The sequence below is a fragment of the Aulonocara stuartgranti genome (assembly GCF_965226115.1).
Source record: "Aulonocara stuartgranti genome assembly, chromosome: 8".
NCBI lineage: Eukaryota > Metazoa > Chordata > Actinopteri > Cichliformes > Cichlidae > Aulonocara > Aulonocara stuartgranti.
The window spans coordinates 28,544,918-28,564,693 of record NC_138959.1 but is presented as its reverse complement, the minus strand read 5'-3'; the positions used below and the strand labels follow the sequence as shown (position 1 = coordinate 28,564,693).

Genomic DNA, 19,776 nt, shown 5'->3' with positions numbered 1-19,776 from the left:
CCGATGCTATTCCCATTCCTCAGTCGGTGGCGTTTTGTCAGACTTGAAGACCACAGTATTATTTGTTGTGTACCCATTTACCTCGTTGTCGTGTTTCAAAAATGGCGGTTATGATTTTCGATAAGGAGACGCTCTCGTGAATCATCAAGTGACGCCACCGATTAGCCAATCGGTGGCATGCGGTTTGATGTCACATTTTAGTACCTGGTTGGACCGCTTGAGACTGTGGCCAAGCAGGTACTAAAAAGGTACCTGCTACCAGTCACTACTATCGTCCCATGGCGAACCCTAAAAACCCTTGTTAAGCCATACCAAGCCGACACGAGTAGGTACTAATGGAAAAGGGTATGTATATGTATGAAATCCTCTTGTCTGTACTTTTCACCAGACTGGTCAGCCAAATTGTTCAAGCCACAGTGGATTACCAGTTGTGGTGTGACAAGACTACTGTCCTGTGCTTTAAACTGGCTGACATACCGCTGGAGGCCTGGCTGCTAGTGTCTGTCTCCCTGCTGCTGGTGGTTGTAGTCAATGAAGTGGTGAAGCTACATGAGATACGGTACGAAATAGAAGAAGCTGTTAGAAATACATCAGTAGTGTTGGGGGGGGGGGAGAAGGGATAGTATAAAATAGTTGGAAAACGATTAGAAGCAATATGATTCTGATTCACGTTGCACGGGCACCACGGTGGTTAGCACTTTTGCTGCACAGTAAGAAGGTCCTGAGTTCAATTCCACCATCAGGCCGGGGTCTTTCTGTGTGGAGTTTGCATGTTCTCCCCAGGTACTCCGGCTTCCTCCCACAGTCCAAAGACATGCAGTTAGTGGGGATAGGTTAATTGATCAATCTAAATTGCCCATAGGTGTGAATGTGAGTGCGACTGGTTGTCTGTGTCTCTGTGTTAGCCTTGCGACAGACTGGCGACCTGTCCAGGGTGTACCCCGCCTCTCGCCCTATGACAGCTGGGATAGGCTCCAGCGCCCCCCGCGACCCTGGAAAGGAGAAGCGGAAGCGAATGGATGGATGGACAATATGTTCTGTACAAATGTTAGAAACAGAAAGAGGGTAGCATGAACATGTGGTGGTGGAATAATAATAATGATAATAATGATGATGATGATGATAATAATGATATTAATAATAATAATGATATTAGCCATTGATTAATTAAATAATAATAATAATATGATGATGATGATGATTATTAATTTTTTAGATTTCAGGTCAGTCTTTGTTTTTCTCTTACACTCCTCAGAGCACTGAATTGCTGCTAAATTGTTTTTTTTGTGCGTTTGTTGATTATAAGCTCTGGTTTGTCCTCTGTGTCCTTTCAAAGGGTGCGAGTTCGGTACCAGAAGAGACAGAAGTTGCAGTTTGAAACGAAGCTTGGAATGAACTCTCCGTTCTGAAGTCGGTTGGTGGGGCAATACCAGGAGCCAGCTTGGTGCACATGCTGTAGCAGACAATTTAAGCCTAACTGCACTGCGGCCAGGCGAAGCAAAAGTCGAACAACCATGAGGGCAGTTTGACACATTTGTTCGAGCTTCTGGGACCGTTTTTTAACAGTTGATTCATGACAAAAAAGGCAGGGAAAAGAAAGACTCCAAAGAATCCAATTTAATTACAAACATTTAAATGATGTCAGAAGAGTTTGTTGTCTGAACTCTTGAAAGACATGAAGAATAATTTCTGAAGAAGCTCCTGCTTCATCTTCTTCACATCTGTTCTACATCTGAGAAACGTTTTACATGGGGTCCACTCCAGAAACGTTCCGCTAAATGCTACTTCACTTTCAGAGGATCTTAATGTGACATCCACTGAGACATGTTGAATTGTTGCATATCACCTGACTAGCTTTGATGATTTTTTTTTTTTTTTTTTAACAAGTCAAGTGGGAACACTGGAAAAAAAAAAAGGTACCCGTGGAGCCCCAAAGTTTGTAATAATTATAAATATAGGCATGAGTACTTTTGAAGAACTTAGTTCTATTTCACTGAATACATAAACAAACAGTCGAATAAACGTTGTTTGTGAAAACATTTGAGGAGGTAAGATGCACACTTGAATGTGTTTTTATTAAAAATGGCTAATTTATTTTGTAAAGGAGGTTTTCTCATTTAGAGTTAAAAAGGAAACTAAAGCATGAAGTGCCACTCAGGTTCTCTCATATTTGCTGATGTGTTTGGGTTTATTTACTGCACTGTGTAGTTTGTTAGTTGACAGGAACAGGAACTATTTAGGTTGTTGAGCTTGTAACAGAGAATAAGTCTAGAGTCATGAAGAGAGACATTATGCAATACAACCTGACAATGAGTCATTTTTTTACCCCTGAGACATAAAAGGTTGATGGGGTATTGTCGTCAAGGGGATCAATGTGGACACCCAAGTTTGGGAATGTAATAGCTAGAGAATGTAGCGACACAGGATTTTATTTTATTTTTTTAATTGATACGTGGGTGTATCTACTAAAAATATCGAATGAGTTTGAATCTCAGTGGCCTTAACCTTAAGGTCACAGGTCAAGTTCTCTTAAAATCTTCAGAATACTATTAGTTGAGAACACGTTCCTCAACAGCCTCAAAATAAATTTTGCCAGGGGCATGTTAACCCTGTGAGTGATCGAGAATTAAAATTGTTTTTCAGAAAATGTAAAAATCCCCCCAAAACCTTTGTTTTGAGTTGGAATTGTGTATATATAATATTGTTTTGTTTTTTTTTGTTTTTTTTTATATGTATGGGAATAAAGTTGAATTCACATATGGCATGTGCAGGTTGCAAAGTTTGCAATATTCATTGGCTGTCACAGTAGTTGTGATTAAAAACCTCACTTTATTCCATGTGTGTCCTAGGTTTTTGGAATTTTGTAAATATTTGTCATTGTAATAAGTAATATTGACAGATTGTTTCATCCATTTTTTTCCCATATTCGTCCATTTTGTCAGAGTACCGCAAAATGTAAGGATTATATTCTCTTGCAGACAATCACATGAATAAAGAAGACATGCAGTTAGACTATTGTCCAGTGAAGGGCACAGATCACACACACACACACACACACACACACACACACACACACACACCCACCACCCTTTGGGCGGTATTTATCCTTCAACCTGTGATCATCTCCCCGTCTGCCCATTGTTCTCCTGTTACCACAGGTATCACTGTTGCCTTCACCCTCCTAATCTTATCAATATGTTACTACAGCCTTCTTCCTCTACTTGTCTACCACTACAATTATAATTATATACAGCGGTATATGGTAAATTGACTGGTTTTGATATAGCACTTTTTTTCTACTCTCTGAGCAATCAAAGCTCTTTATACAACATGCCTCATTCACTAATTCATACAAGCCCTTTTTCACTGTAAGTGAAATATTTACACACATCCATACTCTTGGGGTTAATATCTTGCCCAAGGCTATTTAGCATGGAGACTGGAGAAGCCAGGGATTGAACCATCTTCTGATTAGAAGATGAGAAGGATTTTAAAATTTTTATTCTGAATTTAACAAGGAACTAATGAAGAGAGGCCAGTATGAGCAAAATATGCTCTCTCTTTCTGGTCCCTGTCAGGACTCTTGCTTCAGCATTTTGGATTAACTGAAGGTTTTTCAGGGAGTTTTTAGGACATCCTGATAATAAAGAATTACAGTAGTCCAGCCTAGAGATAATAAATGCATAAAGTAAATTTTCCAGCATCACTCTGAAACAGGATATTTCTCATTTTAAAGATGAAAATGCAAATTTTTAAAAAGGTAGTCCTATATATTTGTGTATTATATGCACAGAGGGACATGTCTTGGTCAAAAAACTAAGATTTCTCATTGTTACTGGAGGCCAAGGTAATGCCATCCAGAGTAAGCATCTGTCTAAATACCATATTTCGAAGCTTTTTAGGGCAGAGTACAACAACATCAGTTTGATCTGAATTTTTTAAAGCAGCTAATTAGAGGTCATCCAGGTCTTTATGTCTTCTAAGATGTTCTTGTATCTGGCTTCAGAATGAACTGCTCTTTGGTTTCCATTTTAGATATTGCAATGTTTTAAAGCTTAAATGCATATCACATGTGCCCCCCCCCCCCCCCCCCCCCCCAAAAAAAAAAATTCTTTGTATGTACGTGCAATTTTCTTTTCCCATTTCCTCTCTCTCTTATTTTATAAAGTATGTCCATGTCAAAATTGTGTTTTCATCTGGCAAGTTAACAGATGTTTAATAAACTTTTGATACATTTTGTTGTTATTTTTGTTAACTGCCATGGTTGATTTACTGATTGAATCCAGATTTGGGAGAGACTGAAAAGTGCCCTCCTGCAAGGTGACAGGTGATTATCATCAACTGTTGTTTTCCACATTTGATGATAGGGCAGGACAAATTCAGCAGTGTGAGGATAAGGTGGACCAAGAGGAACCAGCCAAGCACCAGCTGAGAGGTTGAGAGAATGGGGAGAATAGAATCAGAATATCTTTATTGTTGTAACAAGTACAACTAAATTAAGTCCCTGCGGTGTTGCATCCTCTAGTTAAGTTTCTGGTGGAAACATTTAAAACAATTGTTTAATATTTGTTTCCTGTATTTGCAGAGGTATTTTCAACACAAATATAACTGCTGCGTATAGAGAAATAACAAATATGTGGTTAATCACTGAGGTTTATCCTGAAAGAAAGGGTGGTTTCTGTTAGGGAAAAAGGAAAAATAAAGGGAACTGTGGACAGCTTTGATTTATCCATAATGTGTTTAGTGAAATATTTTTTCATCCGAATGGGATTGTGCTAGTTCCAGTGAAAAAAGTATCAAGAGCTGCAAAACGTTGTACATTCATAACCTCAGTGTGTGAGTATCAACACCAAAATGTACTTGAAAACAAATGTCAAACAAATAGTTGTGTCAATGTATTTTTTTATGTGAAACACATTGTGGTGTGCTTTTTTTTTTCTTTTACGAATAACACTGCTACATAATGTGTTTGTTGCATATTACTGCTATAGTTTTTTATGTGTTATATATTTTGGTGAGTGAGTTCACCTACAGCATTACATAATTTATAAGGATCTGTCTGTGAAGGTTCTCAGTCATCCAGGTCATCGTAGTCAAAGGAGCTTGCAAAGAAAAGCGTCTGGACTTCTTTAAGTTGCTTGAAGACATTTGACCTCTCATCTGAGAAGCTTCTTCAGTTCTAAGGTCAAATGGTGGAGAGTCCCAGATATAAACCTAGTGGGAGTAACCCCCCCACCCCCCTCAGACCCATAGTCAGTAGCATAAACTCAGCCACTTACAACATTGCTAAACACCTTGCTACCATCCTTGTGCCTCTCGTGGGGAACACCCCACACCACATCAAGAACTCCACCGACTTCAGAAGAAAGTGTACTTTATTGGTCCCCGTGGGGAAAATCCCTCTCTGCATTTAACCCATTCACTCAGTGAAGCAGTGGGCAGCCACTGGGCGCCCGGGGAGCAGTGTGTAGGGACGGTACCTTGCTCAGGGGTACCTCAGGGTAGCTGTTCAGGGGAATCGAACCCCCGACCTTCCGATCAAGGGGCCACCACTCTACCTACTGAGCTATCCCTGCCCTGACAAGGGCCAGAAACTTACCCTGGATCCAGATGAAACCATGGTGTCCTTTGATGTAGTCTCTCTCTTCACTTGCATACCCACCACGGAGGCCGTGGAGACTGTCAGAAAACGACTACAAGAAGACAGCTCCTTGGAGGACAGGACCAACTTCACACCCGATCAGATCTGCACACTGTTAGACCTCTGCCTCACCACTACATATTTCAAGTACAACGAAGGCTTCTACAGACAAAAACATGGCTGTGCCATGGGCTCCCCCGTGTCACCTATTGTAGCCAACCTTTACATGGAGGAAGTGGAAAGGAAGGCTCTTGGCTCTTTCAAAGGAAGAGTACCCAGCCACTGGTACAGATATGTGGACGACATCTGGGTCAAAATCAAGACACAAGAAGTGGAATCCTTCACTGCGCACATTAACGCTGTGGATAAAAACATCAAGTTCACCAGGGAAGACACAAAGGACAACTGTTTGCCTTTCCTGGACTGCGCTGTGCACATTGAAGAGAACGGCAAACTCAACATCGAAGTTTACCGGAAGCCCACACACACGGACCAGTACCTCCTCTTTGACTCCCATCACCCTTTGGAACACAAACTTGGAGTAATCAGGACCCTACACCACCGGGCAGAACATGTTCCCTCTAAGCCTGAAGGGAAAAAGAAGGAACACACACTCAAAACGTGCGGCTATCCTAAATGGGCGTTCTTAAAGTCAGCAAAGAGGCACAGAAAAGAAGACCAGACACCAGCGAGGGAGGATAAGAAGGACAGACGCAACAACATTGTCATCCCCTATGTAGCCGGTGTATCAGAGAAACTCAGGAGAGTTTTCTCCAAGCATGACATCCCAGTGTATTTCAGACCCAGCAACACGCTCAGACAGAAACTGGTTCACCCGAAAGACAAAACGCCAAAACACAAACTTAACAATGTGGTGTATGCTGTACAGTGCAGCGAGGAATGCTCAGACCTCTACATTGGAGAGACCAAACAGCCACTTCACAAGCGCATGGCACAACACAGAAGAGCCACCTCCACAGGACAAGACTCAGCAGTCCATCTGCATCTTAAGGATAAAGGACACTCTTTGAGGATGCCAATGTCCACATTTTGGACAGAGAGGACAGATGGTTTGAAAGAGGAGTGAAAGAAGCCATCTACAGTATGTCCACTGTGAGCAACCATCTTTGAACAGAGGCGGGGGTTTACGACACCAACTCTCTGCCATCTATAATCCAGTTTTGAGATCCCTTCCCAGACGCCTTAACGCCCACTCACATCCTGGGCCATCTGACCTCAGGAATTCGCATGATAAGGTGGGGCCAGGTTTCACAATGAACACACCCGAAACTCTGGCTGATTGGGACCCACACCCAGTTACACACCTTGGCTCAGGCGATTAGAGGATCATCAGGGGGTCCTTTTGTCCCTCTGTGGGGGGTCACTCCCACTAGGTTTATATCTGGGACTCTCCACCATTTGACCTTAGAACTGAAGAAGCTTCTCGGATGAGAGGTGAAACATCTTCAAGTAACTTAAAGAAGTCCAGACGCTTTTCTTTGCAAGCTCCTTTGACAATTTATAAGGATGTTTATATTCCTGTATCATCTCTCTCCCCCCCCAGCCTGTTTCAATGACTACCGCCCCGTGGCACTGACACCCATTATTATGAAGTGCTTTGAACGACTAGTCATGTCACACATCAAATCCACCCTACCTCCCACCCTGGACCCACACCAGTTCGCATACAGAGCGAAACGATCCACAGAGGATGCAATCTGCTCTGCCCTCCACCCGGCCCTAACTCATCTGGACAAGAAAGACTCATATGTGAGAATGCTGTTCATAGACTTTAGCTCAGCATTCAACACCATAATACCACAACAACTCATCTGTAAACTGGACAGACTGGGCCTCAGCACCTCCCTCTGCAACTGGCTGCTGGATTTCCTCAGCCAGAGGCCTCAAGCGGTGCGTGTGGGCAACAAGGTCTCAAACAGCATCACCCTGAGCACGGGGGCTCCACAAGGCTGTGTGCTCAGTCCTCTGCTCTTCACCCTGTTGACACATGACTGCACACCAACCTACAGCTCCAACCACCTTGTGAAGTTTGCGGACGACACAACGCTGGTGGGGCTCATCACCAACACTACATCACTACAGGAAAGAGGTTGAGCTCCTGACCACGTGGTGTAGAGACAACAACCTCCTGCTAAATGTCAGTAAGACCAAGGAGATTATTGTCAACTTCCAGAGAGGCCACACCTGTCACCCCCCATTGACCATCGACGGCGCTGCGGTGGAGAGGGTGAGCAGCACCAAGTTCCTGGGGGTGCACATCAGTGAGGACCTCTCTTGGACCACCAACACAGCATCACTGGCCAAGAAAGCACAACAGCGCCTCTACTTCCTGCACAAACTCAAGCGGGCAAGTGCTCCACCACCCATCCTGACTACATTCTACAGAGGAACTATTGAAAGTATCCTCTCCAGCTGCATCACTGTGTGGGGCGGTAGCTGCACTGACTATAACAGAAAAGCTCTACAACGCATTGTGAGAACAGCTGAGAGGATAGTTGGTGTACCACTCCCCTCCCTGCAAGACATTTACACCACTCGCCTCACCCGCAAAGCCATCACAATTGTCAACGATGCAACCCACCCCGCGCACTGTCTGTTCAGCCTCCTGCCCTCTGGAAAGAGATACAGAAGTCTCTGCTCCCGCACTACCAGGCTCACCAACAGCTTCATCCACCAGGCTGTGAGACTGCTGAACTCTTTTCCCTCCCGGCTCCCAGCCAGCAGAATCACCAGATTGGCAGAAGTATAGGAAGACAGAATTGGACTCTACCCCCCCCCCCCCCCCCCCCCACTCACCCACGCACACTCTCCAACAAGGAAACACTCTCTGAACCAAGAACTGAAAACATTCCTGACTTGCATTGCAATTGCACACACCTGCTGCTATATATATATTTTTAGTATTTCTTTTAGCACTATTTATATTATTATATTACTATTTATTACTTTATTGTTAGGGCTGTTTTTGTTGTGCATCTGCACCTTATTGTTGTCAATGTCTACGCATGGGACAGTGTGAAACGTAATTTCAATTCCTTTGTATGGCAAGTACATTTGAAGAAATTGACAAATAAAAGTATTCTATTCTATTCTATTCTATTCTATTCTATTCTATTCTATTATGCCTACTTACCTGAAAAACATCAGTCTGTTTAAAGCTCTCTTTTCCATCCTAAGAGAAGAATGATATTGTGTGTTCGTACAGTTTTACATTTTATCTGAAAAAAAAAATCACATCTTTTTTTGTTTTTTGTAGCTATCACTATAGGCAATGCCCTTAAATATGACTGACGTTTCCAGACAGCTGTAGTGGTTGCAATATGTTCTCTGAGGCACTAATAGAAGGCAATATTCCCTGGAGGTCCTCTGAGGTTCTCCCATAACATCAACAGTTTAAACAAGTTCTCTTAAGGTTCTACATAACTTACCTTCAGGAAATAATCCTAGATCGCTCTCCAAATTGTAACCTTCAGGTAAGGTTCTAGAAAACTAAAGTTTTGCCTGTACCTTTTTCAGTAAAACACCTGGTTTCACTGACAGTACAAATTATGGTCAGCAGTTGTACTTTTTAAATTTTGTTTGAATATTGGAATTGCGACAAATTTGCTCAAATATTAAAACAAATGAATGTATTCAGCACAAGAGTTGACACACAGGTTGTCTGTGATGTCTGTCTGTTGCCACCGGGTGGTGCTGAGGTCTGATTCTGAGGGGAACGCCTCTTCTTCACAGTCACTGGGCTGAGAGAGCTTGCACGCAGCTTGCACAGCGAGAAGTGGGCTTCCGGTTGACGGCTTAAAATAAAATGTTTCATTTAAATAATCACGTTTGTGGTTAATAGATTTTTCATAGTGAATTATTTATAAAGTGTTTTTTTTAGTGTTAATAGCTAATTTGCTGCTGCACATTAGAAAATTCAATATTCGAAAATTAAATACTAAATATTGTTTCCGGTTTATTGAGAACTTCCTCCTAGGAGGTTAACAAATCGACAGGTAAGGTCGAGTGGGAAGGGAGTGGAAACTCTTTCCAAAATGCCGTTGATTCTAAATCGTATTAGCGTCGAAAACATATAAAGGCTGTGATATCATGTATCTGAGCATGCTAGTGGCGTTTAGTTACCTTGTGTCAGTGCTGAAAGCAGCAGCTAGCTTATCTTGTATGAGCAGGTCCGAGGAGACTGCATGCAGTATTCGAATCTAAATGTAATATTTGTTCTATATTATTGTCCTAAAGTGGTAAGCTGCTGCTAAACAGAACTATCAAATGCCCAAAATATATACACTCCTAAGCAAATGCATGCAGGGTGCAATTATCACGTTGTGTTATATTTAGGAAGACATGCCGCATTCAATGGGTTTTTAAGTACGATTCTCATTAGAAGGCAGCTGGGTTGAAGCCTACACTCAATAGTGTGAGTCATGAAAGTCGTTCTTAAAATTTTTGTTTAACGAGATCAGACGGGGTCATTATTTGATTTTCCGTGAATGTGCTGATCATAACTACATGCCTATGTAAAAAGAGAGTGGAAGAAAACTGGGATAAAAACAGAAAGACAAAGAAAGGCTGGGCTTGAGATTCTAACCTACAACCATTTCTACAAACTGCCCTCTCAAAGATCTAAAGTTTTTAGTATCATAGTCAATTCTTGCCAACATTTTCTGTATGATCCAATTTCTTACATAGCTTCTGTCCAGTTTTTGAAATTTGGGGAGGATGTGTCTTTCCATACTCTTCGGGTTATTCTTGTGGCTGTAAAAGCACCTGCTTTTGCCACCACAAAGCAGTATTTGGATGCAGTGGGTAAGACCGACTGGTCTCAGAAAAAACATAACCTTGGTGATTTGGGTATTATCAAACTTAACCAGTCCACTACACGATCTAGATTTTTTTTTTCCAAAAGGGATACACTTGTTTAAATTCCCAAATAACATGAATAAATGTTCCTTTTCTGATTTACATTTCCAACAGAAATTGTTGCACATTACATCCAAACTATAAGTGGGTAAAATAAAACCCACGTATTACTTTAGAAATGGCATGAATTTTCCATGGGCCTTTTTAAAAGGTATTTATTAGTATTGGAGAGTACTCCAGACCAGTTCTTCTTGCTCATTGCACATCCAAGGTCCTTTTGCCAAATCCTCAGAGTATTGAAGGTGTCCTTTTTCTATTTGTTTAACAGTTTATAAAGCACAGCTGCCTTATGTGCAACTTCATAAAGATCCAAAAAGTCACTCACTTGGTTCTTGTTCATGATAAATTGGACTTTAAAAATATTTTCTCTCATTTGTAAGTATTGCCAGAAAGTCTCTTTTCAAAACGCTTTTCTGAATAATTTCATATGACAAACCACTCCATCCAAATAAACATTGCTCATTGTACATATTCCTTTTTCAAGCCAATGTTTCCGATACACACATCACATAAAGATGTATAGATTGTCTCAGATATGAAAAATCACATTTATATATTTATATTTCTTCCTCTGTCTCAATGTCCATGTTTTCTTTCTACTGATCCTCGGTTTATTCTTATCTTACAGAAAGTCTTACATTTTTTGGTCAAATTGGCCAAGTACCTGTGAGGTTATTCCAACAGGCAACATCATTGAGACAGTTGATTTTTGGGAGCCACACCAATGTAATCATTTTTATCTTTTGAATGAGATGGTCCATATTTGAAAGTACAGTTTTGTCTAAATCTGAATTTAATAGAAACCCTCAGTACTGCATTGTGTATGTATATACATAGTGGTGTAAAAAGAAAAAAAAAGTGTTTGACCCATTCCTGATTTCCTTCCTTCCTTCCTCCTCGTCACGCTTGACTGTTTCAGATCATCAAACAAATGTAAATATTAGACAAAGATAACGCAAGTAAACACAAAATGAAGTTGTTTTTCTGAAGGGAAATGTTTGGCCATCTGTTCATGACCTCAAGCTGAAGTGCACTTGGGTTCTGGAGCTGCACAATGATCCAAAACACCAGAAAGTCCACCTCTTAAAAAAACCAAAGAATATTTGTAGTGGCCTGACCTGAATCTTTTGTTTAACTAATTCAAAGGTCCTGGGCTTTTGAGTTTGAATTTGAGCAACATCTGATACAGTATATATTTTTTCTGTTTAAATGTTCTTTTTGATGTTTTATTTATTAATTGAAACAAAGATATCTTTATAAAAATAACTGATATTTAAATTCTCTTTGCTCTTAATCATATTATTTATGAATGTTTACCTAGCTCAAAGTAGATGTGGCACAATGTGTGCTGATGACTATTCTTGAGAGCCACAGTTTCTGTGTTGCAATAAGGGGTCATTCTCAGGACGCAGCAATAAGATGTCCAAATAAAAACATTCTATAAACTGTAGCTGGCAACATGGATGGAAGAAGGAGGAGTAGATCATTAATAAGGCTGATAGTACCAATGGATGGAGACTTGTGTCGTGTGTGTGTTTAGGTAAAGCATCCTGCAGGGTGCACAAGGTGTCATGGATGCAGTGAAGGAAGGTCATAAGACCAGCTTGAGCTCTGGGAAAATAGTGGCTCTGGCTGCAGGGCTTTCCGTCGGGGCCACTCTGGGCTACATCATCTATCGCCACATAAACGGCACCAAGAGCAGTAAGTATCTCTCATTGAACAGGTATCATTCCAAACCTAATTTGTGTATGATAATTAATAGATTTTATTTTATTATGAGCTTATCTGTATATGATTGATATTAACAGATCAGGGTCCCAACACTGAGGTGTCCAAGATGACGCTTCCTATAGAGGTGTACAGGAACATGTACCGATGCCAAGCCACATTTTTAGACATGGTGAGTTGTTCAGACCTTTTCACTGTCTGCTTCTTTGTTGCTTGTTCCGTGTGGTTGAACGTTTATTGTAAATGAGTGGAAATAACCGGAATGCATTTATTTTGTGGCAACATGGTGGTTAGCACTGTTATCTTACAGCACGAAGGTCCTGAGTTCAAATCCACCAACTGGCTGGGGACTTTGTGTTTGTGTGGGTTCTCTCTTGGTACTCTGCAATAAGTCTGACTTTTTCTGGTTAACTGAAACCTGGCAACAACCTGATGACTTTTCTCCGCTAAATGAATCTACTCCTCTGGGGTTTGTTTGCTTTTCTAAACCTCGCTGCTCAGGTCGTGGGGGTGGTCTCGCGATCATTTTTCGTCAGCACTTGAAGGTCCTGCCAGTTAATGTTCATACCTTTTAGGGCTGAACGATTATGGAAAATAATCTAATTGCGATTTTTTGCCCCAATATTGCGATTGCGATATGCGATTATTTTTTAAGGTCTTTGTCTTCTGTATTATTAAACAAAGACAAGCAATACATCATATAGTATGGCCAATACTATATTACATTAATTTTAAACTGTTCTTTCCTGGAAGACAGACCTCTGTTATGATGACATGAGGTGATGCATGAATTGATGACTGACATTTTTATTTAACTTCTTCAATCACAACAGTATATTTGAACATACACAATAGTTTATTTTTAGCTTACAAACATCTGAGCATAAAGTGCTGACAAGGAACCCTGGTGTAAACATTAAAATGAAAGTCAGTACAATGTGCAGATTGCAGAAATATACATAAAAAAAATCAGTGGCTTTACCACACTCAGTTTTTCGACATCTGTGAACTACTAGACAGTCATTCAATTAAAAAATAATATTAAATAAATAAAACTAATAAATAAAAAATACACACATCTTACTGATCTTTGCAGTCAGTAACATTACACATAAAGTGCAAACATAATAGCAATTGTATAAACACACACACAAACACGCCTTTAAAATTTAAAGGCATGAAATTGGACGGTCTAGCCTTCTGATTAGCGTCACCGCTGTCTCGGTGGAGTTTAATAAACTCGGCCGTCTGCTTCTTGCTATCTAAAATATAACCAGACACTGGTGTAAATTCTCGACTGTCTCATACTTCTGTTTAATAAGTTTTCTGTTTGATGTTTAGTCAGCTGTGTGAAAACCAAGGAGGAACCCACCCGGGGGATTAATAAAGTTTTATTTTATCTAATCTAATAACTTTAATCTCAGCCAAACCGATTTACTCACGAACAAACAAAACACTGAAAAAAGCCCAACAATAACATTTTTAGGTTGTCTAAGTGACTTATATATTACGTTTAACCCGAGCAGCGAAACTCCGCGGTGATCTGAAAATGATGTGCCGGGAGTTGTGCCGTTCTCGGCCGCATCAGTAACCCTCGAGCTCCCGGCTAGCTGTCGAGCTGGTGGGTAGCAGACGCCTCTGAAAACGTCGAAGCACTTTTGCAAATATGGGATATCTTGATAAACCGAGCAGATATTTGATGTTTACACAACTACTTTCTCGCCTGAAAATATGTTAAAAGTTTATTTTGTGACCCAGAAAGATTAGTATGAGTAATTTTAAAACTTAGTAGCGGCCGCCATTGCTGGAAACTGGAGTTTGGCTGGGCCACGCTATGAATTCTGGGATATGGTAGTAATTTGGACAGCCTTCGGCACGTCGCTGTGACGTAATCGGTCTACAAATGCGGCCTCAGGAGGATGCAGCCCATGAATTTGGACATGTCCAGAGTATAATCGCAGCCTTTGCGGTTAGAAAATTGCACTTGATCATGTCGCGATATTATCGCAAATGCGATATATCGTTCAGCCCTAATACCTTTAGCTCCCTAGAGTGCCTTGCATGTGAGCTGACTGGACCCATTCCCACCATGATAGCTACTGTCCCCCCCCCCCCCCCCCCAAAACCTAACCCTGACTTCCTCAGTGACTTTGCTAATCTGCTAACCCATCCTTCATCTCTCTCCCCAAATGTTATCTTGGTGGGAGATTTCAACATTCATATATAATAATATGAATATATAATAATGACCTTCTGGTCACCAGAGACTTTTCCCCCTGTCTCGAGGGCTTTGAATTTAAACAATTTATTGACTTTTCCCACTCACTCCAAAGGGCACACCTTGGACTTGATTTGCTGTTCTGGTCTTACTCCCTCGAATCTTTCTGCTGCTAAAATTCCCATAACTGACCATTTCCTCCTTTCATTTAACCTCAGTCTCAGCTGCTCTTCTACCAAACCAAACCGTCTCATCTCATTCCACAACATCAAGAACATTGTATGGACATTCTCACTACCAGACTGGACAATATTCAGATTCCGGACTTCTATTCTGCTCCTGATGATTTGTTATTATATTATAAAAATTGTTTACTCAATGTCCTTGATTCTCTGGCTCCTGTAAAAACTCACTCTGTTTCCTTCACTCGCTCTGCTCCCTGGTTTTACCTATGAACTCCGAGCATTGAAGGCCAAAGCTTGCGCAGCTAGAGCATAGATACAGTGGCTTGCAAAAGTATTCGGCCCCCTTGAACTTTCCCACATTTTGTCACATTACAGCCACAAACATTAATCAATTTTATTGGAATTCCACGTGAAAGACCAACACAAAGTGGTGCACACGTGAGAAGTGGAACGAAAATCATACATGATTCCAAACATTTTTTACAAATAAATAACTGCAAAGTGGGGTGTGCGTAATTATTCAGCCCCCTGAGTCAATACTTTGTAGAACCACCTTTTGCTGCAATTACAGCTGCCAGTCTTTTAGGGTCTGTCTCTACCAGCTTTGCACATCTACAGACTGAAATCCTTGCCCATTCTTCTTTGCAAAACAGCTCCACAACTGCCCTGAGGTTGGCCTCAGAGGTTGTCTAAGAGAATACTGGGAGCAACAACACCATGAAGTCCAAAGAACACACCAGACAGGTCAGGGATAAAGTTATTGAGAAATTTAAAGCAGACTTATGCTACAAAAAGATTTCCCAAGCCTTGAACATCCCACGGAGCACTGTTTAAGCGATCATTCAGAAATGGAAGGAGTATGGCACAACTGTAAACCTACCAAGACAAGGCCGTCCACCTAAACTCACAGGCCGAACAAGGAGAGCACTGATCAGAAATGCAGCCAAGAGGCCCATGGTGACTCTGGACGAGCTGCAGAGATCTACAGCTCAGGTGGGGGAATCTGTCCATAGGACATCCAAGATGGCGGCGCGTGAACAACGCGAGGCTCAGTGTCTCTCCAGAATCTGCTATTTAGTGGTTTTTTATCTACTTTTAACCGGATTATTCGTCCAGAATTGCTGTGCGTTGCTGACCTACAGCAGACAAGAGCTTCTGGACATCTGGACTCATAACTCCAACAGTTTTGTCGCCGATCTCCGACTCATCCCAGAGATCTCCAGAACACCGGAGGCTGCCCATTCTTCCCGGCCGGGCGGAAGTGCACGCAGACGGCGCCGAGATCGTAAACAAAGGCGAGGTAGGCGCGGAGGGCTACGGGATAAGCTAAAGCTAACACCACACCGGCTGCCTTTACCCAGTATTTTCCTCGCCAATGTCCGTTCTCTGGCAAACAAAATGGATGAGATACGGCTCTCCATCACTAACAACAGACGGATTATGGACTCAAATGTCATGTTTTTCACCGAAACATGGTTGAACAACAGCTGCCCGGACAATGCTATCGAGTTAGCAGGACACTACACACACCGAGCCGACAGGCTAGCAGATGACTCCGGCAAGACCAGAGGTGGAGGTTTGTGCATTTATATTAACAATGCTTGGTGCATGAACTCCACTACTACTGAGAGTCACTGCTCACCTAATGCGGAGTTTTTAATGGTCAAATGCAGACCTTATTACTAGGGGTGCAACGATATTCGTATCGATATTGAACCGTTCGATACAGTGTTTTCGGTTCGGTACGCATATGTATCGAACAATACAACATTTGTAATTTATTTTATCAACTTTCCTTCTGACGATGCTGTCTGTGTTGAGCGCTCAGTGAATCTGCGTTCGACTACTCCGCCTAGGCTGCACTGTCGAGCGCAGATCCACTGAGCGCTCAACACAGACAGCATAGTCAGGAGGAAGAGCGCAGGGCAAGCTAGCGAGACAGAAGTTAAGCTCTCCTTGCAAGATGGACCTCCCCCACCCTCATTCAGATCTGGCGTTTGGAATTATTTTGGTTTTCATGTGACGTATGACCCTGAAGGTAAGCGAGTCATGGACTAAAGTAAAACAGTATGTTGGATGTGCCATGCAATGCTTAATTACATTGGTGTGAACTAGTGTGTTAGCGCAGTTAGCTCGTTAACGTGTTGGCCGTCTAGCCCCATGCACGGGGCGATCGGCGGTAGCTCGTTAACGGAGATTTGCCGTGTTGTGGCGTTAAGGTCATTTCAACGAGATTAACCTGAAAGCACTAGTGGGAACACAACGAATATGACTGCACATTTACGCCGACATCATCCTAGTGCAAAGACAAAAACAACAAGCATGCTACTAACTTTAGCCGAGTCATTTAGACAGCTGTTAGCACGTGATTCTCCTTATGCTGCTGAGAATATAGCCCAGAAGAAGCGGATAGTATAGCTTTTATTTTGGAAAGAGACATTTCTCTGTAATAAACTCTCTTTTCCAAAGATGAGTGATTCCTCAATCAGATACAGGGCTCGCAAAATCGCTAGCCCGACGTCCCGGAGCTAGCGATCTTTCCAGTCGGGCTACAAAAATCTCTCTGCCCTGCCCGTCGGGCTATTGTAGGAAAAATATATGTCAATGCTTTTGCATTCTTTCAGAAATGTAGCTGGGTAATTATGTCATTGGCATCGGTGAGCCACTGTCAATATGTGACATATTGAAATCGCGTTTGAATTTGCGCTTGTTTTTTTGCTTTCACTTTGCAATGACAGCACTGATCTGTGAGTGATGATAATTTGTGCACCAATTCCTCTGACATCGTCTTATTAATGGTTAGCTTACTATGCAAACATGACAAGTGAAATCTCCCGCAGCAAGCTTAAACATGTGAGAGGTTGATCGCGCAGAGAATCGCTGAGCTTATGTGAGTCCGTGTGTAAAAGTACCAGTATATATATTTTAGTTCTGCTGAGCCAAATAAGACAGGTCGGGGTGAAGAAGTGACAGCCAAAGAAAAGCTTACCACAAAACGGAGAAGTTATGACAAATGAGACTATAAGGCAAAAAGAAAGTGCAGCTTTATGGTTTCATGGACAAAAGAATTTCTGTGGCTGCAATATGACGAGCTAAATAACCAGGGGTGCACATAAGTGGTCCGCAGGTGCGCATTCGCTGTCAAAATAAAAAACGCGCACAAGGGTTAGGGTTAAATTTAAAAACTGTACTTTTGAGTTAAAATATATATTTATAATTTTAATAAATGACAAATTAAAAAGGCATGAACATTTTTTTTGTATCGAAAAAATATCGAACCGTGACACCAAAGTATCGAACCGAACCGTGAATTTTGTGTATCGTTGCACCCCTACTTATTACCTCCCCAGAGAACTCACTTCTATCATACTCACTGCCGTGTATACAGTGGGGCAAAAAAGTATTTAGTCAGCCACCGATTGTGCAAGTTCCCCCACTTAAAATGATGACAGAGGTCAGTAATTTGCACCAGAGGTACACTTCAACTGTGAGAGACAGAATGTGAAAAAAAAATCCATGAATCCACATGGTAGGATTTGTAAAGAATTTATTCGTAAATCAGGGTGGAAAATAAGTATTTGGTCACCTCAAACAAGGAAAATCTCTGGCTCTCACAGACCTGTAACGTCTTCTGTAAGAAGCTTTTCTGTCCCCCACTCGTTACCTGTATGAATGGCACCTGTTTGAACTCATCATCTGTATAAAAGACACCTGTCCACAGCCTCAAACAGTCAGACTCCAAACTCCGCCATGGCCAAGACCAAAGAGCTTTCGAAGGACACCAGGAAAAGTATTGTAGACCTGCACCAGACTGGGAAGAGTGAATCTACAATAGGCAAGCAGCTTGGTGTGAAAAAATCAACTGTGGGAGCAATCATCAGAAAATGGGAGACATACAAGACCACTGATAATCTCCCTCGATCTGGGGCTCCACGCAAGATCTCATCCCGTGGGGTCAAAATGATCATGAGAACGGTGAGCAAAGATCCCAGAACCACACGGGGGGACCTGGTGAATGACCTGCAGAGAGCTGGGACCAAAGTAACAAAGGTCACCATCAGTAACACACTACAACGGCAGGGAATCAAATCCCGCAGTGCCAGACGTGTTCCGCTGCTGAAGCCAGTGCATGTCCAGGCCCGTCTGAAGTTTGCCAGAGAGCACATGGATGATACAGCAGAGGATTGGGAGAATGTCATGTGGTCAGATGAAACCAAAGTAGAACTTTTTGGTATAAACTCAACTCGTCGTGTTTGGAGGAAGAAGAATACTGAGTTGCATCCCAAGAACACCATACCTACTGTGAAGCATGGGGGTGGAAACATCATGCTATGGGGCTGTTTTTCTGCCAAGGGGACAGGACGACTGATCCGTGTTAAGGACAGAATGAATGGGGCCATGTATTGTGAGATTTTGAGCCAAAACCTCCTTCCATCAGTGAGAACTTTGAAGATGAAACGAGGCTGGGTCTTCCAACATGACAATGATCCAAAACACACCGCCCAGGCAACAAAGGAGTGGCTCCGTAAGAAGCATTTGAAAGTCCTGGAGTGGCCTAGCCAGTCTCCAGACCTCAACCCCATAGAAAATCTGTGGCGGGAGTTGAAAGTCCGTGTTGCTCGGCGACAGCCCCAAAACATCACTGCTCTCGAGAAGATCTGCATGGAGGAATGGGCCAAAATACCAGCTACTGTGTGTGCAAACCTGGTGAAGACCTATAGTAAACGTTTGACCTCTGTTATTGCCAACAAAGGTTATGTTACAAAGTATTGAGTTGTATTTTTGTTATTGACCAAATACTTATTTTCCACCCTGATTTACGAATAAATTCTTTACAAATCCTACCATGTGGATTCATGGATTTTTTTTTCACATTCTGTCTCTCACAGTTGAAGTGTACCTCTGGTGCAAATTACTGACCTCTGTCATCATTTTAGGTGGGGGAACTTGCACAGTTGGTGGCTGACTAAATACTTTTTTGCCCCACTGTATACCCCCCGACGCTAATGCTAGGTTGGCCATGAAAGAACTTTCTGCAGCCATTAACAAACACCAGAATAAACACC

The 19,776-nt window shown here is 42.0% G+C and overlaps 2 protein-coding genes across 12 annotated transcripts in view; both read left to right on the top strand.

Annotated features, from left to right (window-relative positions):
* tmem94 (transmembrane protein 94) overlaps window positions 1-4,241 on the top strand; it is a 41,513-nt gene extending 37,272 nt beyond the window's left edge. For 4 of the 5 annotated variants that reach the window (XM_082543893.1, XM_082543885.1, XM_082543892.1 and 1 more), the window contains 2 exons: window positions 389-559; window positions 1,337-4,241. In XM_082543893.1, the coding sequence (XP_082400019.1) occupies window positions 389-559; window positions 1,337-1,409 (244 nt within the window). In that variant the 3' untranslated portion in view covers window positions 1,410-4,241. The remainder of the gene's footprint in view (window positions 1-388; window positions 560-1,336) is intronic. The other variant, XM_082543884.1, reaches the window with a different exon arrangement.
* A 5,197-nt stretch (window positions 4,242-9,438) lies between these two features.
* The window catches only part of tdrkh (tudor and KH domain containing), a 35,975-nt gene continuing 25,637 nt past the window's right edge, over window positions 9,439-19,776 (top strand). For 3 of the 7 annotated variants that reach the window (XM_082543903.1, XM_082543904.1, XM_082543899.1), the window contains exons 1-3: window positions 9,439-9,657; window positions 12,120-12,280; window positions 12,388-12,479. In XM_082543903.1, coding sequence (XP_082400029.1) covers window positions 12,151-12,280; window positions 12,388-12,479 — 222 coding nt within the window. In that variant the 5' untranslated portion in view covers window positions 9,439-9,657; window positions 12,120-12,150. Of the gene's footprint in view, window positions 9,658-11,227; window positions 11,306-12,119; window positions 12,281-12,387; window positions 12,480-15,412; window positions 15,455-19,776 lie in introns of those variants that run through there. The other 4 variants (XM_082543902.1, XM_082543901.1, XM_082543900.1 and 1 more) reach the window with 3 other exon arrangements.